We start from the raw sequence: 17,398 nt of genomic DNA on the forward strand, positions 1-17,398 counted from the left end.
ACGCTGCTGGAGAAGCCCATTTCTCTCCTGCAGCACCTAGAGTGTTGGGACAGGGCCTCCATGACTGGGGGAGGGAGATCAGGAAAGAGACAGATAAGAATATCAAGAGGGCATTAAAGGAATGCAGCTTCCACTGATGGCATTCAGGGCTCCAGCAGGAAGCCTATGCATGAGCCACTGGGAGAACCTTACCTGAGGATACCTCTACTGTCTCACAGGCATCCCCAGTGCCCTGAGTGCTAAACCCACAGCCAGAAACTTGTGCCTCCTCTTGAGTGGAGCATGGGAGCAAATTCCTGTAAACAGAGTCCCCTCAGAAAATAAGGTAAGGAAGGTCCATGGGCCAGGGAAAAACCACAAATTTGAGCTATAGCTCCACCTTCTGGAAAACAAGAGAGGTTTCCAGTAGTTAGCCTGGTGGGTTAGTCTTTAAGAACCAGGTAAAACATAATCTTAAGAATTATGCCACAACGGGACGCCTGGGTGGCTCAGTGGTTGAGCGTCCACCTTTGGCCCAGGGTGTGATCCTGGAGTCCCCAGATCAGGTCCCACATCCGGCTCCCTGCATGGAGCCTGCTTCTCCCTCTGCCTATGTCTCTGCCTCTCTCTGTGTCTGTCATGAATAAATAAATAAAATCTTAAAAAAAAAAAAAAAAAGAATTATGCCACAAGAGGGAGCAAGAACCGTGGAACAGATGTATCCATACAGGGCTAGAGATATTACCAGATATAAGGCGGACCAACAAAAAAAATCTGCCACTAGAAAATAATTGGTAAAGATTTGAAGAGGTGTCTGCTGTTCAAATGCTAAAATAACAACGCAAAGGTCCAAGGAACATGGGGAGTCAGGGAAACACATCATCACCAAAAGATAACAATAATCCTGCAGTATCTAAATTTAAAGCATGATATGTTTCATTTAGCTGATAACAAGACTTCAAAATAGCTGTTTTGAGGAAACTCAATGCAATACAAGAAAACACAGAAAGTCAATTCAATGAAATCAGGAAAATAATTTATGAACAAAATGAGAAATTTAACAGACAAAAATAAAAAAAGAGCCAAACAGAAATTCTGGAACTGAAAAATTCAGTGAACGAATTGAAAAATGCAATGGAGAGCATCTACAGAAGAATAGATGAAACAGATGATAGAAACAGTAATCTAAAGGGAAAGAACTTTGAAATAATATAGAGCAGAACGAAGAGAAAAAAGGAAAAAGAGTGAAGATAGCCTACATGGTCTATTGGACACCTTTAAATGTACATATAGTAGAATAACAAGAGTTGCAGAAGGGGGAAAGGGGGGTAATAGGGCAGAAAGTCTGTTTAAAGAAATAATAGCTGAGAATTGTCCAAACCTTAGATTTGGACATCTAAGTTCACTGAGCTAATAGATCACTCCATTACCTCAGTGTAAAATGACCTCCAAGATACATTATAGTGAAACTGTCAAAGACAAAGAGAGAATCTAAAAGCAATAAGAGAAAAGAGATTGTAACCTACCTCCATTAGGGTATCAGTGAATTTCTCAGCAGAAACCCTATAGGACAGGAAAGAGTGGTATGATATGTTCAAAATTTTAAAAGAAAAAGAATTCCAGCCAAGAATACTCTATTTTGCAAAGTTATCCTTCAGATATGAAGGAGAAATAAAAACATCTTCAGGAAAAAACAAAAAACAAATAAAACACTGAGAGAGTTCATCACCACTAGATCTGCTTTGTAAGAAATACTGTAAGGAGTTCTTCAAGCAGAAGTGAAAAGATGCTGATTAGTAACATGAAAACATATGAAAATATACAACACACTGGTAAAAGTAAATAGTCAGACTTAGAAACTCTAATTCTGTAATATGAGATGTGTTAACCATTTAACTATAGTATAACGGTAAAACAAATGATTATTAAAATAACTATACCCACTACAACTTAACAAATGCACAATAGAAAAAGAGGTAAATTGTGACATCAAAAACATAACAGAGAGGAGTTACAGGGCTAAGGGGTGGAGCCTTTGTATACAATCAAGGTTAAGTTGCTATTGGCTTAGAATGAACTATTTTATCTATAAGATGTTTTATGATATAAGCTTCATGGTAACCACAATGCAAAAGCCTATAGAAGATTAACAAAACATAAAGAGAGGGGAGTTTTCCATCACAGAAGATGATCAATTCTCAAAGGTATGAAGAGAAGAAAGAGAAATAAAATACAAAATAACTAGAAGGCAATTGATAAGATGGTATTAGTAAGTCTTTTATTATTATATTATTAATTCATAATTATTAATTATCAATCACCCATAATAAATAAATGTAGATGGATTGAATTCACCAACCAAAAGGTACAGAGTGGTGGGATAGATAAAAGAATAAGACCAACCGAATACATTGTACAAGAGAGTCACTTCAGATTTGAGGACTTAGGCTCAAAGTGAGGGGTTGGAAACACATATTTCAGGCAAGTGGAAATCAAAACAAAGTGAAAGTAACTATATTTATATCAGATAAAATAGACTTTGGGTCAAAAAGAGTAACGAGAGATAAAGATCATTATATAATGTTAAGGGGTCAATTCATCAAAAAAGATACAAAAATGGTAAATATATATAATCTGTCATCAGAGCACCTGGATATATTAGGTTAATACTAAAAGATCTGAAGGGAGAAATGAACAGTACAATAATGAGAAGGGAATTCAGTATCCTACTTTCAGCAATGGATAGATCATCCAGACAGAAAATCAGCAAGGGAACATTGATTTCAACCACTTATTAGACCAAATGAACCTAATAGACATATAGAGAACATTTCATCCAACAGGAGCAGAAACTTGAGTTTTCTTACGTACACAGAGGACATTTTTCAGGGTAGATCATATGATAGGCCACAAAACAAGTCTTTGCAGATTTAAGAAGATTGAAATCATACCAAGTATCTTTTTTTTCAACCACAAACCACAATAGTATGAAAGTAGAAATCAACAAAGGAGAGTTGGAAAATCTACAAGCAAAAACTGTAAAAACTAAACAACACACTCCTGAACATCAATGGGTCCAAGAATAAATTAAAAGGGAAATTTAAAAAAACCACAACTTGAAACAAATGAAAATGGAAATACAACACACTAAAACCTATAGACAATGCAAAGTCAGTTCTGGAAGGAAAGTTTGCAGTGATAACTGCATATATTAGCAAAATAGAAAGATTCCCAATAAACAATATAACTTTCTACCTCAAGGAACTATAAAAGGAAGAACAAACTAAGCTTAAAGTTAGCAGAAGGAAGAAAATAACAGATATCAGAGTAGAAGTGAATGAAATAGAGACCAGTAAAATAATAAAAAAGATCAATGAAATTAAAAGTTGTGTTTTAATATATATAATATATATTATAACATATATATTTAATATATATTTTTAAATTTAAATTCAATTTGCCAACATATAGTATGACACCGAGTGCTTATCCCATCAAGTGCCCTCCTCAGCGCCCATCATCCAGTTCCCCCATCCCCCCACACACCTCCCCTTCCACAACCCTTTGTTTGTTTCCCAGAGTTAGGAGTCTCTCATGGTTTGTCCCTCTCTGATTTTTCCCACTCAGTTCCTCTCCTTTCCCTTATAATCCCTTTCACTATTTCTTATATTCCTCGTAGGAGTGAAACCATATGATGATTGTCCTTCTCTGACTGACTTATTTCACTTAGCATTAATACCCTCCAGTTACATTCACATCGAAGCAAAATGGTGGATATTTGTCTTTTCTGATGGCTGAGTAATATCCTAGTGTATATATAGACCATATCTTCTTTACCCATTCATCTGTTGAAGGACATCGTGGCTCCTTCCACAGTTTGGCTATTGTGGCCGTTGCTGCTATGAACATTGGGGTGCAGGTGTCCTGGCGTTTTACTACATCAGTCTCTTTGGGGTAAAAACCCAGTAGTGAAATTGCTTGGTCATAGGGTAGTTCAATTTTTAACTTCTTGAGGAACCTCCACACTACTTTCCAGAGTGGCTGCACCAGTGTGCATTCCCACCAACAGTGCAAGAGGGTTCCCCTTTCTCTATATCCTCTCCAACATCTGTTGTTTCCTGCCTTGTTAATTTTAAAAAGCTGGTTTTTAAAAAAATATACATAAAAGGCACCTGGCTGGCTCAGATAGTAGAGCATGCAACTCTTGATGTTGGGGTTGTGAGTTTAAGCCCCATGTTGAGTGTAGAGATAACTCAAAAATAAAATCTTCTAAAAAAGATATATAATATTGATATGTCTTTAGACTAAGAAGACTCAAAATCAAAAATGAAAGAGGAGATATTGTAACTGATACCATAGAACTATATAGCATCATAAGAGACTACTATGAATAATTATATGCCAAATTGGATAACCTAGAAGAAATGGATGCATTACTAGAAACATACAATCTACTAAGACTGAATCATGAAGAAATAGAACATCTGAATAGACAAATAGCAAGAGAGGGGATTGAATCAGTAATCAAAAACCTCCCAATGCAGAAAAGCCCAGGAGTAGAAGGCTTTACTGGTGAATTCTACCAAATATTTAAAGAGCTGATGCCAACCTCAAACTCTTCCAAAGATTGAAGAGGAGAAAAACACTCTCAAACTGTTTCTATGAGGCAAGAATTACTGTTGCTACCAAAACCATTTAAAGCTACTGTAAGAAAAGAAAACTAGAGACCAATATCTCTATGAAATTCTCATCAAGATATGATCAAACCAAATTCAACAACATGTTAAAAAGTTCATACACCATGATCAAGTGGGATTTATTCCTGGGATGCAAGGATGGTTCAACATATGCAAGTCAATAAATCTAATACACCATATTAATAGAATGGAAGATAAAAATAATATATAATCTTCTCAATAGGTGCTGAAAAAGACTGACAAACATACAACATCATTTCATGAGAAAAACCCTCAACAAATTTGGTGTAGAAGAAATGTACCTTAACATAATAAATGCCATGTATGACAAACCCATAGGTAACATCATACCCAGCAATAAAAGGCTGCAAGTTTTTTCTTAAGATCAGAAGTAAGACAAGAATGCCTACTCTCACCATTCTTATTCAGCATTCACTCAGGAAAATAGAATGAATAAAGATATTTGGATTATTAATGACTCTTAATTAAAAAGTATTCATTAAATATCTATTATATACTAATGTCCTTTCTTCTTCATAACTGGACATTCAGAGGCTCCTTGAGCTAATCCCAAAATACCCTATCTTTCAGTACCATTCGTCACTGCTCTAGCCAAAGAGTACTTATCAGTAAATTAGGAGCTGTTGTCCCATTATAATGGCTAAGACAAAAATGTCAACCATCTAGTCAATACAGAGACAGACATCCACACAAACTACTAAGATATAAGATAAATAAAATAAATATTAATGATAAAGGCACAAACAACATGCTATGTAATGTACAAAAGAAGCAACTGCTTCTTAGCAGATGGATAGATATATTTTCAAAGAAGATGTCCAGATGGCTAACAGGCACATGAAAAAATGTTCGACATCACTCATTAGGGAAATACAAATAAAAACTACAGGGAGATATCACCTCACAGCAGTCAGAATGGCTAAAATTAACAACACAGGAAACAACAGGTGTTGGCAAGGATGCCAAGGATACTGTTGGTGGGAACGCACACTGGTGCAGCCACTCTGGAGAACAGTATGGAGGTTCCTCAAGAAGTTAAAAATAGAGCTACCCTACCACCCAGCAATTGTGCTATTATGCATTTACCCAAAGGATACAAAAATATAGATTTGAAGGGGCACATGCATTCCAATATTTAGAGCAGCATTATCAACAATAGCCAAACTATGGAAAGAGCCCAAGTGTCCATCAACTGATGAATGGATAAAGAGGAGATGATATTAATATATACAATAGAATATTCTTCACCCATCAAAAAGAATGAAATCTTGCCATTTGCAATGATGTGGATAGAACTAGAGGGCATTATGCTAAGTGAAATAAGTCAGTCGGAGAAAGACCAATACCAAATGATTTCACTCATAGGTGGAATTTAGGAAACAAAACAGATAAATGTGTGAGAAGAGAAAAAAAGAGGAGAGAGGGGGAGGCAAACCATAGACTCTTAAGGATAGGGAACAAACTGAGAGTTGATGAAGGAAGTGGGTAGAGGATGGGCTAAATGAGTGATCGGTATTAAGGGAGTCACTTGCTTAGATGAGCCCTGGGTATTATGTGTAAGTGATGAACCATTAAATTCTACTTCTGAAACCAATATTACACTATATGTTAACTGACTAGAATTTAATACAAATTTGGAAGGAAACACCCCCCCCCCCAAAACGTCATCTTGTCTTCAACAATGCTCGAGATTATTTCAATGTTTCCTTAGTTATCCCTATCTCCTATTATCCATATCCATAGGTATGTCATTTCATTCAATCTTCTCAGATGTTCTTCCCTATACTTTACTTCCTCAAACTCAGCAGGTGACTTTATCTCCTATTTCAAAGAGAAAGTAGGAGCCATTAGAAACTTTTCCAACTTTCTGCCACCATATCTACAAACTGTATTTATACTCACTGTATCAGTTAGGAAAGTGACTGTATATGTCAGAAAGCACATCAGCAGTTTAAACTATAAGGGTTCATGTTTTCTCACATAAAAAGGTTGGGACCAGAGACTAGAGGGGAATGGTGAAGATTTAGAATAGTAACTGGAAGACTGGGACAGGAGTACTAAAAATAAAAGGAATCAAAGACCCAGCATCATTGGCCATCATAACAGAAGATCAGTAATTGCTACTACTATTTTTTTTATCATGTTAGTTATCAAAAGTCACAAGTCATATCAGCAGACAAGTTATGAGTAGAACCCAGATTTCCCAATTCGATGTACTTTTTTTTTTTTTTTTTTTTAAGTAACGTCTACCTGAGTTCGGGCTAAGGATTGATCTTGATCTTACAATCAAGAGTAGCATACTCTACCAACTAAGCCAGCCAGGTTCCCAAATCCCAATTTAATGTCCTTTGGTGACCCTAATGACAATAATGTTTTTGACCTAGGAAACCAAAGAAGATTTAATTCTTCGTAAATCATTTGTCCTGTGGTTCCTTACACACTGAATCGGTAACATTCCTTCCTTCCAAGGAGGGATAATCCACCTAGAGAAAAGGGATCTTTGCTTAATTTTGAATCTCAAGGCCAACTTTCTCAAGTTCCTTGTGAAGCAGATATCTTAAAATCCAGGCCTTTTGAAATATGAAAGAGGCATATGAATTCCAAAATTGTCCCTTTATAAACCAAGAGGAAAGTTTAGTTATTTGAACATAGAGTGTTACAATAAGCCATTATGGAGAAAAGATGGAGGATACTATCCAAGTATTCAAGTGAAGTCCCATCATATGAAAAATAGAAAGTGCTAGAGAAAGTTAAGGGGTTTGTGTGAGAGGCAAGGGAGCAAGAGATGAGACAGTGTCCCTTACTCACAGTGGATCTCAGGTTGATAATTTTGGGGGACATTGGAGAACATCACTGGCGGAGAAGTTACAAGCCTCTGAGAGAAGCCCTTTGCCAACATGGGGTAGCCACAGAAGCAAAATTAAAAAAAGGATGCTATGTGATATAGGAAAGGTGCTAGGGTTTGAAGCCAATGGCCAAGAATTCTTGAGCTGTATTTGGTGTAAAAAGGTGATTTTATCAAAGTACAGGGACAAGATCTATGGGCAGAAAGAGCTGAGTTGGGGTCATGAGGAGTGACCCATTATAAACTTTCAATATGGGGGGGGGGGGTTAGGGATAGTGTGAGTCTCTAAGGAACTTTAGAAGCAAGGTTTCCAGGACTGTGAGGGGGCAAGCAGTTGTTGGGGAAAGGTCACTTATTACCACCTAATAAAACCTGAGTCAGGAGACCCTTCAGATGTATATTGGTGGACCATATGCTTGGGGGATGATTGCCAACACGTATCCCAGGGGGTTTAGAGATAAAGGAAATTTATAAAGGAATTTTTATATGTTAAAGTAGACTTATAGGATCCTGGAGGTTGGGCTAAAGTTGCCTTTAGGGCTTAGCAAAGTATGAACATCGAGGCAGCTCAGTCCGTAGAGGAAGGTCACTGTGCCTGTTTCAAGGACTTGTCAATGGGTTGTGAGTAGTGAGGAAATTTAATAATCTGTCTTCTTCCTTTGTTTCCCACATCATTATATTAACACAGTACCTGGTTTCTTATGGCCGGTGCATATTGCAGAAAAAAAATCTAGAGGTTGCTGAGCAATTCTGAGGAGATATAAAGAGTAATTTAGAAACAGGCATTAACATACTTGCCAGAAAGTCACAGCAGAGGAGCTCTCAGTAGAGGTCTCTGTTCAAAGGAATCACAGTGGTAACTATGAGTAGGCAATAGGCAACTCCAAGTTGAGGTCCAGATGGAGGATATTGCGAAGTCTCAGAAGATGAGCAGCATCAGTGAAAATCAACGTAGACGGCCTGGTCTGTAGGAGGAGATGGTTGAGTTTCTTGAAGGCAATCACCATGCATTGCCCATGCCAAGAGATCAGACTCTTGATCTCTTTAGCAGTGGTCAGTGAACATATAATCCAATGCCCAGAGCCTAGGTGAGGCAGGCTGTGCATCAGCCAGACATATGCATGCCTGGAGAGGACAGCATGAGACCAGACAACACATGCAGCGTGCTATACTAAAATATTATAAACTTCTGTGCCCAGATCTCAAAAGGTGAGAATGTTAAGAGAAAGGAGAGGGGGGGAAAAACTTTGAAATTTTGAGGGTTAGTTTTCTATAAGGGACTGGATTTATCCTAAATAAACCATTAAAAAAAAAAAAGATTTTAAGTAATCTCTACATTCAACATGGAGCTTGATGAACTCACAACCCTGAGGTCAAGAGTCACATACTCTAATAACTGAGCCAGCCAGGTGCCTCTAAATAAACTCTTACCTTTAATTGGGAAAGCCTGAGTTTTTCACTTTTTCCCCCATTTTTCAACTTTGTGTTTTGAAAATTTTCAAACGAATAAAAGGGTTGAAAGATTTTTACGATGAACATTTCTGTTCTTTCACCAATATTCATTGATTTTTAACATTTTGCGCTGATTGTCTTATTTAGCTCACTAGCTACTACCTATTTACATATCATCTATTAATTTTTTCCCCCCGCCTGACCATTGAAAGCAAGTTGCAGACATCAGGGCATTCATCTTAATGTTATGTTTAACTTTGTGAAATTGCTGATATTTTATCATTTTGTATGTTCAACTCAATATTTTAGTATACATCTCCTAGGATGTATACTAAAGGACATTCTCAACAATAATACCACCAATGCATTTAAGAAAATACTATTAATTCTGTAACATCTAACATACAGTTCATATTTAACTTTTTCTTGTTTCCAAAATGTCTTTTATAAGTGATTTACCTTCCCTACCCTGGTCCAGGATCCAGCTAAGTTTCATGCATTGCATTTGGTGTTTATACATCTTTAGTGTATAGAACAGTCTTTATTTTCATGATATTGATTTTTTTTAAAAAAATAAAACTTCAGCATCTTATAGAATTGCACATTTTGGATTTATTTGAGTTGCTTCCTCATGATTAGTTTTAGGTTAAATATATTTTTTAAAGTTTATATATTATCATTTTTATTAATTTCCCAACATGGGGCTCCAACTCATGACACATGATCTTGACACAAGATCAAGAGGCACATGCTCTTCTGACTGACCCAGCCAGGCACCCCATAGTTTTATGTTAAATATTTTTGATAAGAAAACTACATAGATGACAATTTCATACTTACTGAGTTTCATTACAAGGCACATGACACATTGTTCAACTATTGGTGATGATAAATTTGATTATTTAGTTGACTAAGGTGGTGACTACACAAAATTTCCATTATACAGATTAATTTGCCTTTTCAATTAGTAACTAATACATGGAATAATATTTTGAGACCATTTGAATATCATGTTCCCAACAACCAATTATCCAAAGGCTTTAGCATCTATTGATGATCCTTGGCTATTATATTGGACCTTGCCAAATGATGATTTTCTAATTCTATCATTTCTTCTATACTTATTAATTCAATGATTAAAAAAGGAAATAGCTCAAATTCTCTCTTTTGATTATCACTGTGAATTCATAAATTTTATTTTATTCAATGTATCATAACCTATTGCCATCATTATTCTTTTTGAGGTTCACATTTTCATACATTTGATCAGTAGACAACCACTCCCAGTTGTCTCCTTTGTCCTCTTGGTATGGTCTCATTAGTCTTTGAATATTTCCTTGCTTTCTGGCATATCAAGGTATTCCAGGTTGACCTAGTGCTTTGGGTGCTACAGACCTGGAGTCATTTCTCCAAGGATCATTGTCTTTTTTAGTGGACAATGGTATTTAGAAACCAAGATCTGGATGCCAGTTGTATTCATTGCTATGGAATGCATTGCTTCTAAGCCTAGATGGGCTCCAGAGCACATCTGAGTCAGTATAAACATGTAACTCTCACCCAACCCCAAAACTATATAATTAATTAATTAGTTAATTAATTAGACTTATTCCAATTACTCATACAGTAATCAGAATAGTATTTTAAAATGTAAACTAGACCAGATTGTCCCTGCTTAAAATCATCATATACTAGCCTTCACCCACATTGCTCTTCTTTAAGTTCCTCAAAAGCAATAGTCTCTGCAGATGTTTAAAGTTGTTCATTTAAAACTTTCAACTTTTTGTGCATTTGATAATGTACATGTTAATACACTAGTAGACACAAGGTAAATAAAACCAAATAAACGTAGTTGGAGTTGTGTAAGCAAAAAGAAAATTTTAATTGATGACATACCCAATCACTTTGGAATTTGGAAACCACTGCTCCAATCCTGAATTTTCTACTGGGGACCTTGGACGTGCTGTTTCCGTAAGAACTTTACAGGTTAATTTTGTCTCTCCTATAAAATTGCGAGTACCATGAATGTGTGGACCATTTTGTTTTACTACATTATAACCAATCACCCAGAATAGTAACTAGCACGTAGAATTACTCAACACATATTTGTTGAATAGACTAAACAGAAAAGAGAAAAGGATGGGAAATACAACTTGGCTTGTTGACAAAAATATCTCAGAAATATTTAATTATTTTTGTATGCCATTTATTTCATGTGTGAATCGCTCACTTACGTAAGAGGGAATCGGTTGACTGAATAAAAGAACAAGGTAATAAACAGGAATTACAATGGAAGGAGTTACTGCAGTTTTTGAACATTTTAGGGGTAAATAGATTAATTAGAAGCTAGAAGAGGTCAGACTGAAGATTTTGTCCTTGAGTAGGCCAACTGGAGTATCAAAACTATTTAAGTTGTTTATATATATATATTCCATGAAATCTTGATGGTTTAGCTGTGTATCATACATATCCAACTATCTCTATGAGATATCGGCTATCCTTCCATCCATGCTTTATTTAGGCCAGGTCTGGAGCACTTCCCTCAAAGGAATTTCTAGGTTAATTTGAGCAAAGACCTAGCTTTGGGTTTCTTGGCCCTCCCAAAGGCTTGCTTTTGTTTCTTTTGTTTCTGTGGGATTGAACTATAATAAGCGTACATGTCATTGTGGGCGCAAAAATACTTCCTGTTAACTTCTTTCTGGAGGGGCATGGCTCTAGAGATTAGTAACTGAATTTAGCAAAATTAAATAAAATTTTCTTCTGCACAAATTGAGCATGATATTTTTGATATCATTGAAATTGCTAGTAGTGATCGTGTCATTTGTAAGGCAGCTGTCTCTACAGGAGAGGTTTGCTCTGAAATTAGTGATGTTAAGGGATCTTTTTGTGCAGGTTTTCCTAAGAAACCTAGAATTTACACTTAAGCCCCCTAAATGATGTCCCTGAATTTCATGTCTCTCTGTGCAATTCAAATATGCATAAGTGAAATTAGGTTTCTTGAGGTCAGGGTTATCAATGGGAGAATTAGAATGAAGAGACAAAGATTCTATAAGCTCTCACTCCAGGGACCCTCCATTTAAACTCAGGTGAAATTTTATTATATGAATCTATGTCAATCTGGTTACCAGAGATAAAGGGGAGAAATATTGTTTAAGGCTTCGTGCGTGCATCCACAGTGGTATGCAGGAAAGGGTAGGAAGACAGACTCAGTTTCCCTACTTCTTCACATATTGGATTTTGAGTATGTAAATAAGTGCTCAAGATTTTTTTTAATAAATTAATTTTTTATTGGTGTTCAATTTACCAACATACAGAATAACACCCAGTGCTCATCCCGTCAAGTGTCCCCCTCAGTGCCTGTCACCCACTCACCCCCACCCCCCGCCCTCCTCCCCTTCCACCACTCCTAGTTTGTTTTCCAGAGTCAGGAGTCTTTATGTTCTGTCTCCCTTTCTGATATTTCCCACACATTTCTTCTCCCTTCCCTTATATTCCCTTTCACTATTATTTATATTCCCCAAATGAATGAGAACATACCCTGTTTGTCCTTCTACGATTGACTTATTTCACTCAGCATAATCCCCTCCAGTTCCATCCACGTTGAAGCAAATGGTGGGTATTTGTCATTTCTAATGGCTGAGGAATATTCCATTGTATACATAAACCACATCTTCTTTATCCATCATCTTTCGATGGACGCCGAGGCTCCTTCCACAGTTTGGCTATTGTAAGATTTTTTTTTTTTTTTAAATGCACTTGTTGACTATCCCACTCTCTTCCTATTATTCTCTCTTTTTTCTACCTTTTTTTTTTTTTTTTTTTTTTTTTTTTTTTTTTAGTTTTAGTCACAGAATTGTAGGTTCCTTTAAAACCTCAGCTTAGGTGAATATTATGATATTTTTTCACATGTCAAATTTTAAAATACAAGATGTTTTTTCAAAAGTGGAGTGAATTAAGATTCTTTTGACATAATTTGGTATTAACATGATTAAAATCATTGGGGCTTTTGTTTTCTCTTTTTATTTCCCCTAAACAACTATAGTAGTTAATTTATAGTTAGGCATTTGATATAAAATATTCCAGCAAAAAAACCCCCACTCTTCTGAGGGTTATATTTTTCAACCTTTTTACTGAAATTGCAGTAACATATAAATTAATAACAATTATGCTTTGTGTAGTATGAATTCTATTTTCATTTTGGCCTTTAGTATAATATACATGACAAGTTCATTTTCCCTGTTGAGCTCACTTGCTACTTTCACATGAGGAACCTGTGTTCCTTTCTTCCATTCCTCTTAGGGAGTCTTGACGTGGCTAGAATTATCTATGAAGAATGATTATACTACATCTCACGAAAGTTACCATTTTAGCATCATGGCTATTTTTTGAAAGGATTCATTCAGAGCATTTCTCTAAGGGAAATAGAAATTAGGCCAACTTTGTCCTTGTTTTCATCATCATCATCATCATCATCAAATAAAATGTATAAGTTTTCTCGTGTCCAGCAGAATCACATGTGACTTAAAAAATATTTTATTTACTGTAGTTATTCTCATTGGTGGCTCCAAGAACAGCCAGACATTAAGAAACACTGATCTCTGGAGATTTCTCTTTAGAAATCATGATTAATTGGATTAAAAATCGTGATAATCTCTAGTTTTGAGGGCACGTGGATACCAACAGAATCAGAACTATATCCAAGGATTCAGTTCAATCCCTGCTTTCTGATGATAAAACTCAATTTATGAGATGTGAAAACGGACATAGAGACACAACCCATAGGCTGGAGTATTACTGGCAGACGTGTTTTGTTAGGCCTGCCGTGTTTTGCTTTATGTGTTAAGCAACATCAACAGAGATATTTTAATTGGAAATATGGATTCTTAACTCCTTTGAAAAATCAAAATCCTTACATCTCTAGGTTTCTATTCCTACGAGGTAACCTGGGGCTGTTGCACAGTCCCTACCTTTCACTCAAGGACAGTATACATATTTATACTGTTTGTGTCATGTATCTTACCTTACTGATCCCTATAGGCATTGTCTTTGCAACTGTTAAATATATGCAGCATGGGCTAGTCAGAAGACACTTGGCTTGGAAGTTGTGACTCTATAAAGTAATTGGGACTTTACATGTCCGTGTAAAGTCCATGAGTCTGTTCAGTGGGCTGAACAAACCTCTTTTGGTGATCTCCTGTGATACTTGTGATCTTCAACTGGGAAAATGCATGTAAAAACACTTTGAAGTGCTACAAGTGTAAAACATAGACATAATTTGTCAACTAAATAGACATAATTTGTCAACTAAAATTTTGAGTTCCCGCTGCTGAGAATAGTATTGACACCATGGAAGGAGTACATAGAAAAAAGGAACCTCTCCCTGGTCTGAAGTAGAAGTATTTTATTTCATAGGCTGGTATCATGGGAAGAGCCTGGTATTGAGTTAGAAGAGCTGCATAGAAGCTCTGAAAGTTGTATACAGGTCATGAACCTTTATGAATCTCATTTTCTTACCTATAAAACATGGAAGACAGAACTGGACCTCTAAACTCACAAGTATGTGGTCAGAATTAAATGAAATAAAGTATGTAAAAGTAATAAGTTATAAGATATTATTCTAATGTGTTAAAATATGAACACATAAAATAGACTAAGAACATTTACAAGCCTATAGAATAATGCACATCTTAAGAGTGAAGAGATGACAAAGCAGGTTTTTTGTTTTGTTTGCTTGTTAGTTTGTTTTTTAAGTAAATTCTATCCCCAGGGTGGGACTCAAACTCATCACCCTTGATATCAAGTATGGCATGCTCTACTGACTGACCCAGCCAGGCACCCCGACAGAGCAGTTTTGAATTAAATCAGGGACTGGGCCTGTTTGCTAATTAAAGTAAACTTGCTATTTGTGTTTTATATCCAGTGCATGCCTTTGTTGTGAGAGGGGGTGGGTATTTCACATGTTCTTCGGATTACTTACTTCAGCATGATATACACGATATGATCAGCATGATACGATATGATATTATCAGTATGATAATACACGATATAAAGTCACATTCAGAAAGAGTAGAAAAAAATGTGTCATGATTTTGCGATACAAAAAAAAAAAAAAAAAACCATCTCAGGACATCCTTTAGAGCTGGAAGGAATCTTGGAGATGATATTGTACAAACCAGAAAAGGGGATAATAGAGGACTTCTGCAAGTTTTCGGAGCCATGAAGTTCCAGGGCCAGAACTCAAAACTCAAGGGGTTTGGACTCCAGTGTTCTTTGTGCTACAACACCCTGGTGCTGGGGAAACCTCTGGCTGGTGGTTACTCCATGGAATCACTGGACATTTAGATAACCAGAGTAGGCTGGAAATGTAGGGAGGGAAAGGAAAGGAGAAGTAATATCACTGTGCCTTAGTAAGTAGGTTTAAGGGAAAAACTCTTTTGGCTCCTGTAAAAGGGAAAAAAGGGAAAACTCGGCTCCTGTAAAGAAAAAAGAAAAAGGATTTTGTATTTTCCCTCCCACGGGTCACCCCTCCCGCCCTTCTGTTAAGGGCTGTCACTTCCTTTACATTCCCAGCCGCGCCTTCCACTTTGGCCCGCGCGGGAGCCCCGCGGTCAGCACCCCCGGGGAGGACAGCTCCTCCCGGGACCCGGGGCGCGAGAGACCCGGCGCAGCCCCTGGGACGCGCTGGTCCCCAAGGCCGGGAGGCCCAGCCCCCTGCCCCGCCCGGTCCCCCCAGCCCGAGAGCTGGAACTTTCTATTCCCGCAGCCCCAAGGGCCGCGTCCGGAGTCCCGGACAGAGATGCTCGGGGCGCGAGCGCGGGGTCCAGCCCCAGGCTCCCTCTGCCCTCCGCGGCTCTGCGTGGGGCCCGCGGCGTCCGCTGGGGTTTGGGGCTCGGAGCGCCGGAGGATGCTTTTGGGGTGCTCGGCGGCCGGGCGGGCTGGGGCGGTTTCTCCTGCAGTTGGCGGGAGTTCTGGCCGCCCTGGGGAGGCCCGCGTCTTTGGCAGGCGCCCCTCCTCCTCCCCCCACCCCACGTCGCGCCCTGCAGCCCGGGAGGGGGCTCGGAGGCCCCGAGGACGCGGGCTGCAGACGGCGGGCCCCACGCAGGCAGCCCCCGGGGTCCCACCTCGCGGCCCCGAGCGCCCAGGGCTGCCCCCGCCCCCACCCCGCGGGGCCGCGGCTGCTCGGTGACGGCGCCGCCACTGGTTGGACTGGAGCTGGCGGCTCCGACGGGACCCGGGGGGGGCGCAGGGGAGGGGGCGCGGCAGGGGGAGGTCAGTCTGGGCGGGCGCTCCGGGGCCCCGGCGCGGCCCCCTCCGCAGCCCGAGCGGCGCAGCCGCCTGCACAGTCGCCGCCGCAGCCACCGCGGCCGCAGCAGCGCCAGCGCGAGGGGCGCCCGCACCCGCACCCGCACCCGCACCCGCACCCGCATCCACACCCGCACCCGCACCTGCATCCGCACCCGCACCCGCACCCGCACCTGCATCCGCACCCGCATCCACACCCGCATCCACACCCGCGCCCGCACCCGCGCCCGCACCCGCGCCCGGACCCGCACCCGGCCAGCGAGCGCGCCGATGCCGTCGCCGCCACAAAGAGCCTGCTGAGCCGGGCGGCCGCCGGAGCACAGCGCGGGGGGCCGGGGGAGGGGCGGGGGAAGATGGCCGAGAAGACGGGGCCCCCCGGCCTCAAGGGTGAGTGCCCCCCGCCCCGGGCCGCCGCGCAGGTGCCGCGGGCGACAGCTCGCCTTCCCCGGGGGGCCCCTGGTGACCCGGCGACACCCGGGCCGCCGCGCGGAGCTTGGGGAGCTGTTGCGCCGTCCCGGTTCCCGGGCTCGGGGCGGCTCGTCCTTTTTGGAAACAGGCCGTGCGCGCGTGTGTGTGCACGTGTGTGTGTGCATGTGCGTGTGCACGTGTGTGTGTGTGCATGTGCGTGTGCACGTGTGTGTGTGCATGTGCGTGTGCACGTGTGTGTGTGTGCATGTGCGTGTGCACGTGTGTGTGCATGTGCGTGTGCACGTGTGTGTGTGCATGTGCGTGTGTGCACGTGTGCGTGTGCGTGTGCGTGTGCATGCATGTGTGCGGTGCCAGAGTTTCTCCCACGGCTTCTCCCGCTTCCTCCTCCCAGCACCCCCGCCCCCTGCCCCGCCCCGCCCCTTCATCCCCGGGGTGACAACTTCTGCATCCACCCTCCCGGCCTCCCCCTGTCCCGGGCTCCCCCACTCCCGCCTCCCAGCACCTGCTCCGGGCCGGCTCCCCGCGCGCTCCTGCGCCCTCGCGCCCCGGGGGGGCCCGGTGCCCCCCTCCCCCGTGGCTCCTTTGGGAGCGCGGGCTCCGAAGTTGGAAAGTTCGGGGGACGAGACGCGCTGGCCGAGAGGGCGAGGAGGGCCGCCCTGGGGACCCAGGCACCTGC

General features: G+C 40.6%; 1 protein-coding gene across 4 annotated transcripts in view; it reads left to right on the forward strand.

The window, feature by feature from the left end:
- Positions 1 to 17,398, forward strand: part of SLC44A5 (solute carrier family 44 member 5) — a 375,730-nt gene that overhangs the window by 21,794 nt on the left and 336,538 nt on the right. The window contains exon 1 of one of the 4 annotated variants that reach the window (XM_072754859.1): positions 16,152 to 16,680. The exons of the other annotated variants lie outside the window; for them this stretch is intronic. Coding sequence (XP_072610960.1) covers positions 16,647 to 16,680 — 34 coding nt within the window. The 5' untranslated portion in view covers positions 16,152 to 16,646. Of the gene's footprint in view, positions 1 to 16,151; positions 16,681 to 17,398 lie in introns of those variants that run through there. 4 annotated transcript variants of the gene reach the window in all.

The sequence above is a fragment of the Vulpes vulpes genome, chromosome 3 (genome assembly GCF_048418805.1).
Source record: "Vulpes vulpes isolate BD-2025 chromosome 3, VulVul3, whole genome shotgun sequence".
NCBI classification, from domain to species: domain Eukaryota; kingdom Metazoa; phylum Chordata; class Mammalia; order Carnivora; family Canidae; genus Vulpes; species Vulpes vulpes.